The 18,631-nt window shown below is 41.8% G+C and overlaps 1 protein-coding gene across 1 annotated transcript; it reads left to right on the forward strand.

Moving 5' to 3' along the window:
• Positions 1 to 15,686: 15,686 nt before the first annotated feature.
• On the forward strand, positions 15,687 to 16,971 carry LOC141042695 (uncharacterized). Its single transcript, XM_073511572.1, has 2 exons — positions 15,687 to 16,124; positions 16,201 to 16,971. Exons 1-2 carry the CDS (start codon positions 15,696 to 15,698, stop codon positions 16,969 to 16,971), a joined length of 1,200 nt encoding a protein of 399 aa, XP_073367673.1. The 5' UTR covers positions 15,687 to 15,695.
• The last annotated feature ends 1,660 nt before the right edge of the window (positions 16,972 to 18,631 follow it).

Consider the following 18,631-nt stretch of genomic DNA (forward strand, 5'->3'; position numbering starts at 1 on the left):
GAGAAAGTCTCAAAGACTGTCAGGACGTTGAAATTGTCCTTCTCCGGTGAATATCCTTCTGGGGTTCTGGTGAGGATTGACTCTCCACTTTTTGCTACCTGTCGGAGTACCCAGCATGCCCGGAGGCTATGGGTTGGGACTGTGTGCGGAGTAGTATGGATCGGGCAGGGTTTGTCCAATAGTTCGTCAAGAACGGACCTATGTCCCATGAAGGGCTTGTTCTTCCTTCCCGTAGCCTGATTGTCGGGTGACCCGCGCCGGGATATATTCTTTTAGCCCGGGCTGCACTCTGCGTCAAGGTAGCGGGCTCCAGTTGAGTTTTCTAGGCCCTCCATATGCTTTCCATTGCACAGTACTTTTCTACTACATGCGATAACTCTGCGAAGCTCTGTACGTGGCGGCGATCGAGGGAATTCAATATCCCTTCATATGTGCAGTTATGGTGGAAGACCGAAACAACGTCATCGTCCAAACAGTCCTTGATCTTGTTTCTAACAAGCAGGAATCTGGCACAAAAGTGGTGGACCGTTTCCTGGGGCTGCTGCCGTACATACATCAGGTCATATATATTTGGAGGACCTGAGTTGCTTGGAGAGTATAGATTGTGGTGGGTTGGTGGATTGAATTTTGGATCCTGCCCCACGTCCGTGTTCGGAGCCGGTATGGCTTCCGCAGTGACCGGTTCGGGTCCGGCTAGGCGTGAGGGATCTTGCGACCGTGCCACTGAACCAGAGTCCAGCGGGAGTAAAGTCCCTTCCGAAGGGGAAATATCCGGCTCAGGGGATTCGGGGACCCGAACATACTTGGTCCTCAATATGGGGAGGGAGTCATCGGAGGCCGGTTCCTCAACTATCGCCACGAAGTGGGTGACCAGTAGGTGATTGATTTGCCTTTGGTCGGGCTTGAGCCCGATCCGTTCATAGTTCGTTGAGACCCCCAGGGCAGCGATGTGGTCTAGCAGTTCATTTAAAGATGAAATATCTGTCGTATCGAATTTTTCAGAGTACTTTGGGCCAATGCGAGGACGGTGTCTGGCGGCTGGGAGGGGAGTTGCGGGATCGATGTCCGTGCGTGCCCTCATGGTAAAACCGCCGAACCGGAGGGTCTACCCTGAAGCCAGGCACCCTCCGGAAGTGATGTTGTCATTGATAACTAGGTGAGCCATAGATTGATTTTAGCAGACAATACAATGGAGCTCTCAATGAAAGCACCAATGTCGGTGTCAAAACCGACAGATCTCGGGGAGGGGGGCCCAAGCTATGCGTCTAAGGATCAATGGTAATAGGAGGCCAGGGGACACGATGTTTACCTAGGTTCGGGCCCTCTTAATGGAGGTAAAACCCTACTCCTGCTTGATTATGATTATCGAGTATGAAGATTACAAGAGTTGATATACCTCGAGATCGTGATGGCTAGCCCTAGATGTCTAGCCTATGAGGACATCGGTTATTATTACTTGCTACTTTATCGTTCAAACTTGAGTTTTAAAATGCCCATGGGTCTCATATCGAGGCAACAACAAATAGTATCTGTCTACTATCTGGTTCATCTGGGGTCTTCTATGTGGTTCATGTTGGGTGGGCAACAAACAATAGATGATCCATTGTCTATGTTTTTAAACTGAAGCTATAATCTACCTACTATCATTAGTTTTGGATCTATCCACTCGTTTGCTACCATCAGTCTAGATTTCTGCATGCACCCCTTAGGCCTTACAAAATCTAACTATTTTTTATTATGCATGTCAGTTATTGTACACAATTGTACTGAACATGTAGAGAAAAAGAGAAGCCCGTTGCATGGGAATATAATGTCATGCAGACGCCGCTCCATGGTGGGCGAAGTGGGCCCCCTCCCGCCATTCCAGATTGTGTTCCAGAGGAAGATAACTGTTCAAATGGGGATTTAGAGGGAGCCGACCAGTCCTATTTACCACCTGAGCTGTTTGCTCTAACCTGGCATGCTGATGTTGGTCATATCATGCATATGGCGCCTCGCATTGCTTACATTATACATCTTATATGTCATCAGCTTAGTTTAGATTTGCTTTGTGTGAATGCCACCTGTTTGGTTTCTATATCATACTCCCACCGTTCCTAAATATTTATCTTTTTAGAGATTTCAACAAGTGACTACATACGGAGCAAAATGAGTGAATCTACACTCTAAAATATGTCTATATACATCCGTATGTGGTAGTCCATTTGAAATCTCTAAAAAGACAAATATTTAGGAACGGAGGGAGTATATGGGAATTATGCAATGCCATCTTCTTTAGCCAGGCATCATATACGTGAATCATGCAATGCCATCCTGTTTAGCAAGTCATTGTATATGTGAATTGTATCGTGCCATATTTTTTTATAATGTATTCCATTTGTCAACAATATTTATACATTCATCTACTCTTCCTGTGCATCAGCCATTTGAGTCGGTCATGGGAAAATCTGGAGTGAAAACAAGGTCTTCTGAGCAGTCAGTGCTACCTGCCGATGCAGATTTCTTGCTGGTTACAGATAGCTCCTCAGAGGAGGATTCAGTGACAGATGACCAATCTTATTCCCCCTCGAGGTGCATGCTCTAACTTGGCAGGGTTATATTGCTCATATCACGCATATGGTGTCTTGCATTGCCATGCCATCTGCTTGGATTAGACATGCTTTGTGTGAATGCCTCCTGTTTGCTTTCTATATCAGATATGTGAATTATGCAATGCCATGTTTTTCAGCCAGTTATCATATATGTGAATTATGCACCACCATGTAGCCAGGCATCATATATGTGAATTATCTCATGCCATCTTTTTTTCATTACGTATTCCATTTGTCGACAATCTGTGTATATTGAACTACTCTTCATGTGTATCAGCCATTTGTGCCGGTTATGGAAAAATCTGGAGTGAAAACAAGGTCTTCAGAGTAGGCAATGGTACCTGTTGAAGCATATATCTCGATGGTTACAGGGAGCTCCTCAGAGGAGGATTCAGAGACAGATGACCAATCCTAAATCCCACCTGAGGTGTATGCTCTAAGTTTCAATGTTTAAGTTTCTCATATCATGCATATGGTGTCTAGCATTGCTTAGTTTAGACATCATATGCACAATATTGAATTCCATCTGCTTAGTTTAGAGATCATACATGCGAGTGCCAGCTGCTTAGTATATGAATCAATTATGTCAATTATATCATGCCATCCTGTATACTTAGACAACATGTATGTGAATTATTTCATCTGAACCTATTTTAGAAAGACATCATATAGTTTTGTCATGTCATCCTGTTTAGATACTCATCATAGGTTGAATTATGCCATTATATCCTGTTAAGTTATCCATCATATATCTGAAACTGTGTCATGATATCCTGTTTAGTTAGGCATCATATATGTGAAATTGTGTCATGCTTTCCTATTTGGTTAGACAACATATATGTGAATTACCACATCTGTTTATCATACAATGTCTGTACGTTGAATTTCTTTTCTTGTTTATCAGCCATTTTAATTAGAGGGGGTGATGGCCGTATCTAAGGGAGCCAAAACCCGTTCTTCACAAAAGACAGTGCTACCTAGATTGTACTGGCCCGCAAACTAGCCCCGCCACACATAATCGAGACTCTTCCAGATTGCACACTTACACCGTTGGGCAGAGAACCAGCTACAACCCATCTAGCCGCAACCCCAGCGGATAGTAACCCACTTCTAGTTGACAAAGCACCATGTCCACCACAGAGTACCCCCACACGAGCACTTTGTAAAGCAACTACAGTGCCCAAAGCACGAAGACCACCACAACTAATCCAAACTCCACGTTTAAAGCAGAAGAGCAACTGTTCTCAGGTCAGATTCCGTAGCAATGGTCCATACTCCTTTGCTGTTGCATCACTGTATTTAGTCATACCAACTACTTTCGAATTTGAAGGATCCAATTGAAACTCCAATGGCGCAACATGTATGTTTTAAACGTATTTCTTTAATTGGATGGCTATTCTAACTTCTTGCTCTATATTGATTTCAGTTTTAGTTGTATAAACCGTTATGTTCTCATGTGATCCACATTACAAGTGTTTCCAATGCTGTGTAGTTTCTCACACTTATATTCTGTCTATGCTGCCGTGTCTTAAAAATATATGAGTTGAACTGTGTCTCTATCTTGATTAGGCAACATAAACTAGAATGATATGGACAATACAAAGACCATAGTACATAGATATATGTTTGTTTCATGCTATTATCCCGTCCACCTTACTACTGAACCATTTTACAAAAATGAGTTTCGTATACTACATGCTAAACCTGTGATGTGTCTGCTTGCTTCTCTTGTAGTATGCAAACAGAATATTGGAGAAGAGCACCCCACTATGCAATGGTAGAGAAAGTAATGCAGATAAGGTTGAAGATAGTGAGATAACCCTGTTGGTCTCCAAGAAAGGTGATAAAAACGATCTTGTAGATAGTGAGAAAACCCCACAGTCCGGCGTTGATGTAGTGTTCGAGTTACTGGCCAGTACCACTGGCACAAGCTCTTTGAACTCGCTACCTGAATCACTTCAGCTTCTTCAGTCTCAGCTACAAGCTGAAAGGCATCAGTCAGCTGTGCTACGGCAAGAAGCCGAAGGACTGAGGAAGTCCCTGCAGAATTCAGATGCATACTTTCTTGTGCAACTGCAAGCGCTGGAGGATTTAAGTGCCAAACAAGAGAAAGTTAATAAGCTTGCTAAGCATCTTTCCAGCATTATGGGTACCCAGGAGATTGTTTCTTGAGCTCTTTTGAAGTGGTTTCAGCTCTGGACTTGTTTTGCTGCGGCGTTTATATGCTGCTTTGTTCCCTATATTTGCACTAGTGGCGAACTTTGATGCCCAATGGATGTAATATGTGTAATAGCCGTGATAGCCTAGCGTAAGTTGCTTGCTTATTTATTTCCTTGTTGTCTTGTTTATTTGTTTGCTTGTAGTCAGTGCAGTTCTTTTTCCGCAGTTTGCTAGTGGCCGCAATAACCTATTTTTTAAACTAGGCCACAATAACCATGGGCTACATATTTACTGTAGTGACACTAGGCCTCCTACGGGCCGTAGAAACAATGGTCCTTCTACGGGCCGTAGACACAATGAGCCTTCTACGGGCCGTATCATCAATGGGCCTTATACGGGCCGTATGATCGATTGGCCAAACATGGGCCAATAACAGACCACATTATGGCCGTAAACGGGCTAGAGTTGGAATTGTCCGTTCATGGGCCGACCATAACGGGCCGTCGTTAATAGGCCGTATTTGATGACGCTATGAAAACAGCCCAACGTATTAACGGGCCACAAATGGGCCGACAGTAACCACGGGCTGAATTTGGCCCACAAGCAGAAAATGACAGTAACGGGCCATAAGTAACCGAATGCTGGAAATGAGCCCTAGAATAAATGGGCCCTGAGAAGGCCGAAAGATAACATGGGCTGGAAACGGCCCAATGGGATAATGGGCCGTTAATGGGTATAAAGTGATACACTGTTCATTATGGGCCAGTTTCACCACGGGTCGTTAATGGACCAAGAGTTACAAAGGGCCTCATATGGGCTGAAAGACATCATGGGCCATAATGGGCCGGAAGTTAAAACGCGCTGGAATCATATTGGACGGCCCAGATGACGCTACTGGGCCTAATTCGGATAGGTCGTAACGGGCCCTGGGTTAACAGGCTTTCCGTGGGCCGACCCGCCACCTTTTGACCAAGTCAAACGGGCTGGCCTTTTCACAGGAATGGGCCTCTGTTGGGCCGTGCCACGTGTCGACGTATCATAGGCGCCTTCGGTCCAATGAGTGCACGACATCTGTCCCAACGGTGAGCCGGCACGTCTTTCCTCCAGCCAATGATGATTTTACAGGTGAATTTCTTGATGAACAACTTGCTAGGGTTAATTAGAGAGAATGAAATTATTGAAACTGATAATATTGATGAAAGTGATGATGAAGATTCTCCCCCTAGATATGAATTGCGCGTTGTGCCTGAGGGTTATGTTATGGATGAAGAAACTGCTAGAGACCTTTTTGCTTACAATGATAGATATGATCTTTAGAAACTGTTAGCTAAGCTAAAAGAAAAGTCTATGAATGCTAGAATGAAATATGACTCTGCTTTTGCTACTTCACCTGTCTGTGTTACTGATAAGGATTGTGATTTCTCTGTCGATTCTGGGTTAATTACTTTGGTTGAAGATTCTTTCTATGGCTATGAATCTAAAACTGTTGTGGCAAATCTTACTAAATTGAATGATATAGCCACCCTATTTACTCATGAGGAAAAAATTCGCTATTACTATATCCTTAAATTGTTTCCATTCTCATTAAAGGGTGATGCTAAGATATGGTTTAATTCTCTTGCCCCTGGTTGTGTGCGTAGTCCCCAGGATATGATTTATTATTTCTCTGCAAAATATTTCCCCGCGCATAAGAAACAAGCTGCCTTAAGGGAAATATTTAATTTTGTGCAAATTGAAGAAGAGAGTCTCCCACAAGCTTGGGGGAGGCTTCTCCGATTACTTAATGCTTTGCCTGATCATCCTGTCAAGAAAAAGAAATACTTGATATCTTTTATAATGGACTAACCGATGCTTCCAGAGACCACCTAGATAGTTGTGCTGGTTGTGTTTTCAGGGAAAGAACTGTTGAGCAAGCTGAATTGCTATTGAATAATATATTGAGTAATGATAATGATTGGACACTTCCTGAACCAACTCCGAAGAAAAGGGGTATTCTATTTCTCAGTCCTGAAGATATGCAAGAGGCAAAGAAACCTATGAAAGAAAAGGGTATTAAAGCTGAAGATGTTAAGAATTTACCACCTATTGAAGAAATACAAGGTCTTGATAACCCTGCATAGGTAGTAAAGGTAAATTGTCTCTATAGATTTGATGAAGGTGATATTCCTTGTAATAAGTCTACTAGTCAATGCTTGGATGAGTTTGATAATTTTATTGTTAAACAAGAAAACTTCAATGCTTATGTTGGTAGACAATTGAAACGTAATGCTTATATGGTTGAACACTTGAGTGATTATATGTCTAGAGTTAAAAGTGACCTTAAGCTTATTAGTAAACATGCATCCATGGTTACCACTCAAGTAGAACAAGTACTTAAAGCACAATATGATTTGCTCAATGAGTTAAATAATAAGAACAATGATAATGTTGTTAGAGTTATGACTAGAGGTGGTAGAATGACCCAGGAACCTTTGTATCCTGAGGGCCATCCTAAGAGAGTTGAGAAAGATTCTCAGAGAACTAATGTTGATGCACCTAGTCCTTCTAAGAAAAAGAAAAAGAAAAATGATAGGACTTTGCATGCTTCTAGTGAACCTGTTATAGACACACCTGAGAATCGCAATGATATTTCTATTTCTGATGCTGAGACACAATCTGGTAATCAAGATGAACCTAGTGATAATGTTAATGATGATTTTCATGTTGATGATCAACCTAGAAATAACAATGATGTAGAGATTGAACCTGCTGTTGATCTTGATAACCCACAATCAAAGAATCAACGTTATGATAAGAGAGACTTCGTTGCTAGGAAGCACGGTAACGAAAGAGAACCATGGGTTCAAAAACCCATGCCTTTTCCTCCTAAGCCATCCAAGAAAAAGGATGATGAGGATTTTGAGCGCTTTGCTGAAATGATTAGGCCTATCGTCTTGCGTATTCGTTTGACTGATATGCTTAAAATGAATCATTATGCTAAGTATATGAAAGATATTGTTACAAATAAAAGAAAGATACCGGAAGCTGAAATTTACACCATGCTTGCAAATTATACTTTTAAGGGTGGAATACCAAAGAAACTAGGAGATCCAGGAGTACCAACTATACCATGCTCCATTAAAAGAAACTATGTTAAAACTGCTTTATGTGATCTTGGAGCCGGTGTTACTGTTATGCCTCTCCCTTTATATCATAGACTTGATTTGAGTAAATTGACACCTACTGAAATCTCTTTGCAAATGGCCGATAAATCAACTGCTATACCCGTCGGTATTTGTGAGGATGTGCCTGTTGTGGTTGCAAATGTTACTATTTTAACGGACTTTATTAATCTTGATATTCCCGAGGGCGACATTATGTCGATCATCCTTGGTAGACCCTTTTTGAATACTGCAGGGTCTGTTATTGATTGCAACAAAGGCAATGTCACTTTTCATATTAATGGTAATGAGCATACGGTACACTTTTCGAAGAAACAGCCTCAAGTTCATAGTGTAAATTCTATTGGAAAAATTTCAACGATTACTATTGGAGGTTTTGAATTCCCTCTTCCTAGTGTCAAAAGAAATATGATATTCTTATTCTTGGGGACATGCATATCCCCGTTGAGGTAACCTAGTGTTATTCGAAAATTCTTCGGTTTCATGTTATTCAGAAGAAGTTTGTTAACAAGACTTGATCAACCTTGATAGTGGATTCCTTTTGATGAGCCTGAGATGGATGAAGTTAGAAAGCACAACTCCCTGTACCCTCCTTCTACTTTCTGTTATTTAGATTAAATAAAGCAAAAATACTATTTTCTGTCTGTTTTCTGAATTATCCATGCAATGAAAAATACCCCAAAAATAGGAGTTCCCCAAATGCCTTGAAAATGGAATATGATTTGTTGTAGAATATTTAAGAATTTCTAGCACTTAGAACACACCAGGGGGACCCACCATTTGGCCACGAAGGCACAGGGCGCGCCCACCCCCTGGGGCGCGCCCCTTGCCTCGTGGGCCCCACATGGACCCACTCCACTAATTCCAGCACCCACACACTTCATCTTCCTCCAGAAAAAATCATCCCATAGCTCGAACCCGTGTTCTAGCTCATTTTGCTGCCATTTTCGATCTCCTTGCTCGAAGCTCCATTCACAAAACTGCTTTGGGGGATTGTTCTTCGGTATGTGACTCCTTCAATGGTCCAATTAGTTTTTGTTCTATTGCTTTATTTATCGCAAATTTGTGCTGCTGAGGTGACCCTGTTCTTGAGCTTGCATGTCAAATTTATATGGTCCAAAGTAGTTTTAATGCATGATATAGCCTCTAGGCGCTTGTGGGAGTAGTTGCTATTAATCTTGTTGAGTTTGGTTCACTTTTATTTTGAGTCACTAAAAATTTCAGAAATTTTTCAGAGAAAAAATGATGAAGAGATTGTTGAGGGGCTCCTCGAGCCGAAGCTCAAAGGACAAGCAGAATGAGGAGAATAAAAAGCCCAAGTACAATCTTTCTCACACCGCGGAGGTCCGGCCGTGCGAATGGCCTTGTAAAGCATTCTTGAGAGCCGCCGGAATTTACGACGACTTTTATTATTTGGCTGAGAACGCAGGCCTCACCAACTTCCTCCAGAACCAATGTGAACAGTATCTCTTACTCACTAATATTTTCATTCAAAACTTTTATTTCCAAGCTAGAAAATCACCACCTTCAGTGGAGTTTTATTTATATGATGAGTTTAAAGAGATGTCACTCGTTGATTTTTGTTTGGTTTGCAAGTTTCCCTTTGTGGGCAGCATCGAGGAACCACACCCTAGTGATGTGGATGGATTTGTTGACCAAATTGTTGTGGGGGAAACGAGAAAGGTTTCGGATGCAAGGACTTATAGCATACATTTTCCTGTTCTACATTACTTTGCAATATTTGCTAGTAGATGCTTAATTGGTCGTGGGAACAGTGGAAACCTTAGTGCTCCTGACCTTGCTATTTTGCGCCATGGTTTATTTCGTGATACAACTTTCAGTCTAGGGGCTATTGTTGCTAAACGGTCAAGTTTTAACCGTACAAAGGGCCCCATCTTTGGAGGTATCTCTGCTTCACTCTGAGATACCTATTAGGCATCGTGAGAAACAGGAAAAATTGCTGCCCACTATTTTTCTAGATTATAATAGTATCGTAGCACATGACTTTATTGTTAAAAATAAGAAGAAGATACTTAAGTATAACTTGATATTTGCTAAAACTAATTGTAAAACTTTTACCTTGCCTGCGCCCTCATTGTTTAACATACTTTCAGGCACATACCTCATCCTGCCCGAGGACATTTATGCATACTGGAAAGCTGACACAAGTCCCGGAGCCTGAGCCTAAGCCACCACTTGACCCATATTGAGACTCTGTTTATCAGTGGGATCCGGAGGAGCTCGCTAACCAGTGGCACCCTGAGGACCCTCCTCAGTACACCGGAGAAGGTAGCTTCGATCCATGGGCATGGACCAACTTAGGCCAAAAGCCTAAACTTGGGGGAGTACATATTTCTCACCGACATTACATTCAAGTCCACACAGTCATTCCAGTTGTCGGTGCTCTCACTTTTTCATTGTACTATCCACATGTTAGTTTATTTTATTTTCTTGCTTTCTTCTTGTGTGTTTGAAAAAGCTTAAGAAAAACCAAAAAATTAGTTGTAGCTATTAGCTAGTTTACTTTCCCTGCTTGTAGTAATAATTAAAAGAACCCAAAAAGATTTCTCGTTCTTCTTTTGCTTGTTGGGAGCTTTCCCATGTAAATAGTTTTATTTATTTTCTTTTCTTTGGGGGTCGAGAGGAGAAGACCACAATGAAAATGTTGAGTGGCTCTCATATGCATTATTGTTGATCTAACCAAGAGCCCATATTACCTTGTCTTCTCCTTTGAATTAAATGTTTGCAGATTCCAGCTTAGTCTAATGCACGTGCACTATTATTATTATCCACACCGTTCGGTCGTGCAAGTGAAAGGCAATAATGACGATATATGATGAAATGATTGAGATGAGAGAAGCTGGTATGAACACGACCTATCTTGTTTTTGTAAATATGATTAGTTCATCGTTCCTGATTCAGCCTATTATGAATGAAACATGTTTGCAATGACAATTAGAGATTATAGTTATTCATGCCATGCTTAATTAGCTAGGAGTTTATAATGGTTTACCTTGCGTGCCAACATGCTATTAAAATGGTTGTGATGTGGTATGATAGGGTGGTATCCTCCTTTGAATGATTCGAGTGGCTTGACTTGGCACATGTTCACGCATGTAGTTGAAACAAACTCAACATAGCCTCCATGATATTTATGTTCATGGTGATTTATATCCTACTCATGCTTGTACTCATTGTTGGTTGATCTTAATGCATGTTCATGACTATTGTCGCTCTCTAGTTGGTCACTTCCCAGTCTCTTTCTAGCCTTCACTTGTACTAAGCGGGAATACTGCTTGTCCATCCACTTCCATAACCCCAAAGTTATTCCATATGAGTCCATCATACCTTCCTATATGCGGTATTTACCAGCCGTTCCAAGTAAATTTGCATGTGTCAAACTCTAAACCTTCAAATGAAATTCTGTTTTGTATGCTCGAATAGCTCATGTATAAACTAGGGCTGTCTATATCTTCCATGCTAGGTGGGTTATTCTCACGATGAGTAGACTCCGCTCATCATTCACGAGAAAATGGCCGGTAACCGTGATGCCCAGTCCCATGCTTAAATCAAATCAAAATAATTGAAAACAAAACTCCCCCGGGATTGTTGTTAGTTGGACAACACCCATTGTTTCGGGCCAGCCATGGATTGATGCTCGCTGGTGGTGGGGGAGTATAAACTTCACTATTCTGTTTGGGAACCACCTATAATGTATGTAGCATGGAAGATATCGAGATCTCTTGGTTGATTATGTTGAGAATGGAAGTATGCCACTCAAAATATTATTTATCTCTGTTTCAAAACTCGAGCTCGGGTACCTCTGCAAATCCCTGCTTCCCTCTACGAAGGGCCTATCTATTTACTTTTATGTTGAGTCATCACCCTCTTATTAAAAAGCACCAGTTGGATAGCACCACTGTCATTTGCATGCATTTCTATTAATTTACATTGAGTATGACTGTGACTGGATCTCTTTTGCCATGAATTACAATGTCTAGTCAGTCCTTGATCTTCAGGGGTGCTCTGCGTTTATGTTTTGCGGTCTCAAAAAGGGCTAGCGAGATACCATCTTGTTATATCATATTATGATTGTTTTGAGAAAGTGTTGTCATCCGAGGTTTATTATTATTGCTCGCTAGTTGATTATGCCATTGATATGAGCAAACATGAGACCTAAATGTTATTGTGAATATGGTTAGTTCATAATCTTTGCTGAAAACTTGAATGATGCCTTTACATATTTGCAACAACAACATGAAACAGAGTTTGTAAAAGTTTTTCTTTATCACTTTCAGTTTGCCAACTGAATTGCTTGAGGACAAGGAAAGGTTTAAGCTTGGGGGAGTTGATATGTCCAAACACTTTTGCCCTTGTTTTGGACTCTAACTTGCATGATTTGAATGGAACTAACCTGGATTGGCGCTGTTTTCAGCAGAATTGCCATGGTGTTATTTTTGTGCAGAAATAAAAGTTCTCGGAATGACATGAAAATCCACGGAGATACGTTTTAGAATTACTAAAAAATATTGGCGAAAGAATCAATGTAAGGGGGCCCACACCCTGTCCACGAGGGTGCAGGGCACGCCCCCTGCCTCGTGGCCCCCCTAGACCTCCACCGACTTCAACTCCATCTCCATATATTCACGTTCGGGGAGAAAAACAATCAGAAAGAAGGATTCATCACGTTTTACGATACGGAGCCGCCGCCAAGCCCTAATCTTCCTTGGGAGGGCTGATCTGGAGTCCATTCGGGGCTCCGGAGAGGGGAATCCGTCGCCATCGTCATCATCAACCATCCTCCATCACCAATTTCATGATGCTAACCGCCATGCATGAGTAATCCCATCGTAGGCTTGCTGGACAGTGATGGGTTGGATGAGATTTACCATGTAATTGAATTAGTTTTGTTAGGTTTGATCCCTAGTATCCATTATGTTCTAAGATTGGTGTTGCTATGACTTTGGCATGTTTAATGGTTGTCACTAGGGCCCGAGTGCCATGATTTCAGATCTGAACCTATTATGTTTTGATGAATATATGTGAGTTCTTGATCCTATCTTGGAAGTTAATAGTCACCTACTATGTGTTATGATCCGGCAACCCTGAAGTGACAATAATCGGGACCACTCTCAGTGATGACCGTAGTTTGAGGAGTTCATGTATTCACAAAGTGCTAATGCTTTGGTCCGGTACTCTATTAAAAGGAGGCCTTAATATCCCTTAGTTTCCAATAGGACCCCGCTGCCACGGGAGGATAGGACAAAATATGTCATGCAAGTTCTTTTCCATAAGCACGTATGACTATATTCAGAATACATGCCTACATTACATTGATGAACTGGAGCTAGTTTTGTGTCACCCTATGTTATAACTGTTGCATGATAAATTGTATCCGACATAATTATCCATCATTGATCCATTGCCTACGAGCTTTTCAAAAATTTTCTTTGCTTAGTTACTTCTCCGTTGCCACTGTTACGATTGCTACGAAACTGCTATTGTTACTTTTGCCACCATTACCGTTACCTCCATCCTACTTTGCTACTAAATACTTTGCTGTAGATATTAAGGGTGTGTTTGGTTCATGTCCACGTTTCAATCTGCCTGGCCTGGAGCTTTCCAGGAACATGCCTGGGGTGTGTTTGGTTAGTGACCTGGGATTTTTCTACCTGGTGAAGTTGCCTGGGTACGTTGCCTGGCTCCAGGCATAGCAAATCGGACACCTAGCCCTCTCCCCAACCTGCCTGGGCAAGATGGCCCCGCTTATAATTTACTATACCCCTCCACCTCCGCTCATGTTTCCCCTCCCCACGGCTCACAATCTTCTTTCTCCCTAGGATTGCTCTTGAGAGAAGGGGAGAAGGAATTGCATGGGAAATTGATTATTGGCTTTGATTCTTCTTTCCCCCAACAATATTTCTAGTTCCTAGTCAGATCTGGTGAAATCGTGAAGGTGAGACTGCAATTTTTACCCTATCATGTGTGCCATGATTTGCTGCCCCCTTCTCTGTTTATTTGTTCTTGTGATTAGAACTTGCTAGTATGAACACATCTGGTGCTTCTTTTTATTTGGCTTCTTTTTTTTACTTGATTGTAAGCTACAACCTTCCAGTACTTTGCATATATGTGTGCACGCATGTAACCTTAAATCTGGCATAGAACAATTTCTCTATTATTGGTTCTCTGACTACATATACATACATCTCACTTGTTTCTTATACATTTATTTCATCTAATATTCAGATGTATACAGAATCTGTCCATTATGTTATGAAGAAACGACGGACGTTAGGTGTTCTAGCTGTAATGTTGGCCATTGTCCGGTGGCGTCGTCGACGTAGACATTACAGTCTTAGAATGTCTCGAACAAAATATGGGCCGTTGGTTGATAGAGATCTGGAGAGGCAAAAAAAGTTGAATGACCTATACAATTCAACCAATAAAAATTGCATCAGTCAACTCCGGATGAGGAAAGATGTGTTTTGGAAGCTATCAACCCATTTACGTGATACCGGTCTTGTATGTGATTCAGTGCATGTATCAGTTGAAGAAAAATTAGCCATTTTCCTACATACAGTCGGCCATAATTTGCAAAATAGAGTGGTCGGGTTTTTCCTCAAGAGATCTAGCTATACAGTAAGCCAAAGCTTCCATGAGGTCTTGAATGCCTTGTGTTTTCTTGCGAAAGATATGATAAAGCTTAGGTCAATAGAGACCCACCAAAAGATACTTGATTGCCCCGGTCGGTTCTACCCCTACTGTGAGGTACCTAGTGTTACATCTGTTCAACATTTTGGTTTGCATCATCAAATTGTTCGACTAATACAACTCCTTGTAATTAATATAGGACTGCATTGGGGCACTTGATGGCACCCACATCCCTGCATTTGTCCCTGAGAATATAGCTAACAGATTTCGAGGTCGGAAGTCATACCCAACCCAGAATGTCCTTGCAGTTGTGGATTTTGATTTGAGGTTTACCTATGTACTTGCTGGATGGGAGGGGTCTACTCATGACTCGGTAGTTCTGAAGGCTGCCCTTAAAGAACAAATGGGATTCCAATGCCAGAAGGTTCGCACGACACATTAGTTGTTTTAGGTGTACAATAACTTTGAAAAGGCAGTAAAACCATTCGTCTCATATTTTGTTGTAGGCAAATATTACTTAGCTGATGCTGGGTATGCACCAAGGCCTGGTATACTACCGCCATATAGAGGTGTCCGATACCACTTGAAGGACTTCGGGGGTGGAGACGTCCAGAAACGCCACACGAATTATTCAACCTTCGACATTCATCCCTTCGTACAACCATTGAGCGAGCATTTGGGACCTTAAAGAATCGTTTTAAAATTCTTGCAAACAAGCCATTCTTTCCATTTAGAAAACAAGTGAAGATTGTCATAGCCTGTTGTGTTCTACACAATTGGATCCTTGATAATGGCCCCGACAACATCATATATGATGAAGATCATTGGTATAATAGTCTGCCTAGGTCATCTAGAGTTGCAACAGATAATGCAAGGGACAATAGGCAGTGGGTGGCAAAGCGAGACAGTCTAGCAAATACTATGTGGGAGCATCGTCAATTTCATCATTGATATTCCCTTTGCTGCAGTTTGTTTTACTTTCGGCTTGTTTGCAAGACAATAATTTTCTATTATGTGTGACAGTATCTTGTACTTGATTTGGTTATTTGCAAGGCAGTGAATTTATATTCTCGATGCTGCTATCATGTAATGGATCTGGTTGTTTGTATGACAATTATTTTTTTTATTATGGATGCTATCATTATTTCCTTGTTCTGTCATTACTACTTATGTCATGTATCATCTTGTAGTTCATAAGATGGATGAAGCTGAAAGCAATATGATCAGTAAGGGGAAAGAATGCAAAGGTGACAAGAATGCAAGGGCAAAAGCTATAAATTGGCCTGTAGCTATATCAGAGTTTCTTCTTGACTGGTACATTGAGAAGAAGATCGAGATGCCTCCTAAAGCAGTATTCAAGAAGATGCATCACACAGCTTGCACAACAGCAATAAATAAGAAGTATGGCTGTTCTTATAGTGTCGAGCAAGTTCAACGTCACTTTAGGCGTCATAAAGAGACATGGGGGCTAGTTGCTAGATATAGCAATGAGAGTGGCAGTGGGTTTGATGGTGTCAACAAACAAGTGATGCTCTCTCAATCTACTCTAGATGGCTTATCGGTAATTATCTCATACAAATTATCTATTTGTCGAGTGTTCAACTACTGATGTGGAACTAACAATAAAATTCATGTAGGCCAATGATCGTGGAATTCTCTCTAAACCAATTCAGTTCTACGACAAGTTGAAGGAATTATTTAGTGGCTCGTCAGCAGATGGCTCTTTTATGCATGACCCTTTCTCTGCAGCTGAAACTGACAATGGTGATAAGGTAAAAGATGACATGATGAATGATATGTCCACCTTTGATGAAGCGAAGGGTCCAACAGGTCATGACTCGGATAAATTGGATACAGATAGTGATGATTGTGAAGTGGTGGCTGCTCTTGCTGCAACTGATAGTCAAGTTTCCTCGTCCAATGTTGCGGCTCTAAAGCCTAACAAGAAAAGTTTCAAAAAAAGTGCAAAGCCAAATACTCTGTCACAAAATGATAAAGCTAAAAGGCCAAAGCCAAGATCATCTCAAGCATCACAAGATGACACTAATATGGATGTGCTGCTCACTAGTACTTTGATAGGCATACGAGAAACCCTTGCAAGTCCAGTACAGACTGTAGCCCCAAAGGACCCAAATGCTCCTTTATGGGACATGCTCAAGAAGATTCCGTTGCCACCTGATGAGAGGATGTCGGTCGGGATGCATCTATGCAAGCCAGAATTTGCAGTCCATCGAGGTTTTCTTGTCAGCATGGGTCAAGAATACCTGGAGCGTTGGGTGTATACATACTTATCTGACAATTATCCTGCTGGCAAACGTGCCAGCGATGATCTTGTTGGTAACCTTGGAAACAATGATCCTGCTAGTAACCTTGGCGATGATCCTGCTGTTAACTCTAGCCCTTTCTGAGTAAGATTGATTGGTGGTCTACCATATTGTTGGATCCTTTTGGTTGCAAAACACTAGTTTCTAAGTTGTCAATGACTAGCTTTTGGCTATGCACAGCTGATGTCTAAGTAATGGTTGATGGTGGTATTATTTTGCTACAGCCTTCTGCTTAGTTTCCAAGTAGTATCAGCATGCATGATATGATTATTAGATGCTAATGTGAAAGCTATGTTGCTTTCTGACTTGGATAAGTTTCTAGGTAGTATCAGGATGCATACATAATTAGACTTCTGGTTATGTTAATCCCACAAGGATAATTTGTGTATCTCTTGCATTCCAGATGTGCTGGACAATGAGTATTAATCAAATGTAATGCACTGTGGTTATTCAACAACAATGTTGTTGTGTATCGTCAGAGTTATAAAATCATTTGCCTTCAGTGTTATGCTTATGAAACTTCAGATTATTATTATTTTTTGCTTATCAAATTATTTGGCTTAGTTATGCTTTTTGAAAAGTCAGATTATAAATATATATATATTTTTAGCATATGCAAAACGGTGATCTCCAACCCCAGGCAAAATAGCAACCAAACACTACCTGGGCCATTTATCCACACATGCACGTTCCCAGGTCAGCAACCAAACGCAGCCTAGAAACATGGTCGTGCCTGGCCAGGCATTTTTTGCTGAGATGTCCAGGCAACTCCCAGGCAGCTATTTTACCCAGGCAAACCAGCGAGGACACGATCAAAAAACACCCTAAGTCTTTCAGGTGTGGTTGAATTGACAACTCAGCTGCTAATACTTGAGAATATTCTTTGGCTCCCCTTGTGTCGAATCAATAAATTTGGGTTGAATACTCTACACTTGAAAACTGTTGCGATCCCCTATACTAGTGGGTTATCAAGTGGCTGAGCGAAGATGACGGTCCGGTGCCATTGCCGATTTTGGGAGATGCAGACGAGATAAGCTACAGGGAGGGAGGGGAAAATGCGACGCAAGACTCGCCGACCGTGAGGGTTTATATAGTAGGCTGATAAGCATTGGGATTTTGGGGGATTTCACCAAGTCGGGCGGGAAGCTTGCGCGGGAACCCGTGCGGTTGCGCGGGAACGGGCTCAGCACCGTTTGGCCAAAAGAACGCCCCCGCGTGCTGCTCAAGCTTGCGCTCGAACCGTCTGCGGCAGCGGGGTGACAAGACATGCGAGAGAAGGACGAAAGGACACGTACACATACACTTAATAAAAAAACTTTTGCGATTTAGTTAACTACTATATGCCTGTCCTAGTTTATAAGTAGGATTTAATTAATAAAATACGAATGCATGTCGCCAAAGATTATATCGTCGGATTTGTATTTGAACGTAGTTTCCAGTTATATAATTTTTGTAACATGCATTATAATTTTGTTGGTTAAATTTGAGGTTATATACCAACAAGTGTTTTCCCACAACACACACGGCGCCGACCTCTAGTCGCGTCCCTCGGCTAGCTTAGCTCGCCGTTCGGCGCCGCGGTGCACTCTGCTCGCGTCTGTCGGTGCGCTTGGGTTGTGGACAGCTTTTCCTTGCGTGTTCAATTCCTATATGCACATATATCGCTGCTCGCCATTGAGGCGACCGCGGAGCGCTCTGCTTGCGTCCCACCGCGCGCGCTTTGCCAGCGGTTGGGCATGCGCAC

Source organism: Aegilops tauschii, chromosome 3, assembly GCF_002575655.3.
Source record: "Aegilops tauschii subsp. strangulata cultivar AL8/78 chromosome 3, Aet v6.0, whole genome shotgun sequence".
NCBI classification, from domain to species: Eukaryota; Viridiplantae; Streptophyta; class Magnoliopsida; order Poales; family Poaceae; genus Aegilops; species Aegilops tauschii.

Excerpts from the sequence above, each read along its gene's own strand:
- LOC141042695 (XM_073511572.1), top strand. The coding sequence starts at position 15,696 with ATGCTATCATTATTTCCTTGTTCTGTCATTACTACTTATGTCATGTAT. Across the intron at positions 16,125-16,200 it reads CTACTCTAGATGGCTTATCG|GCCAATGATCGTGGAATTCT; the intron begins GTAATTATCTCA and ends AAATTCATGTAG.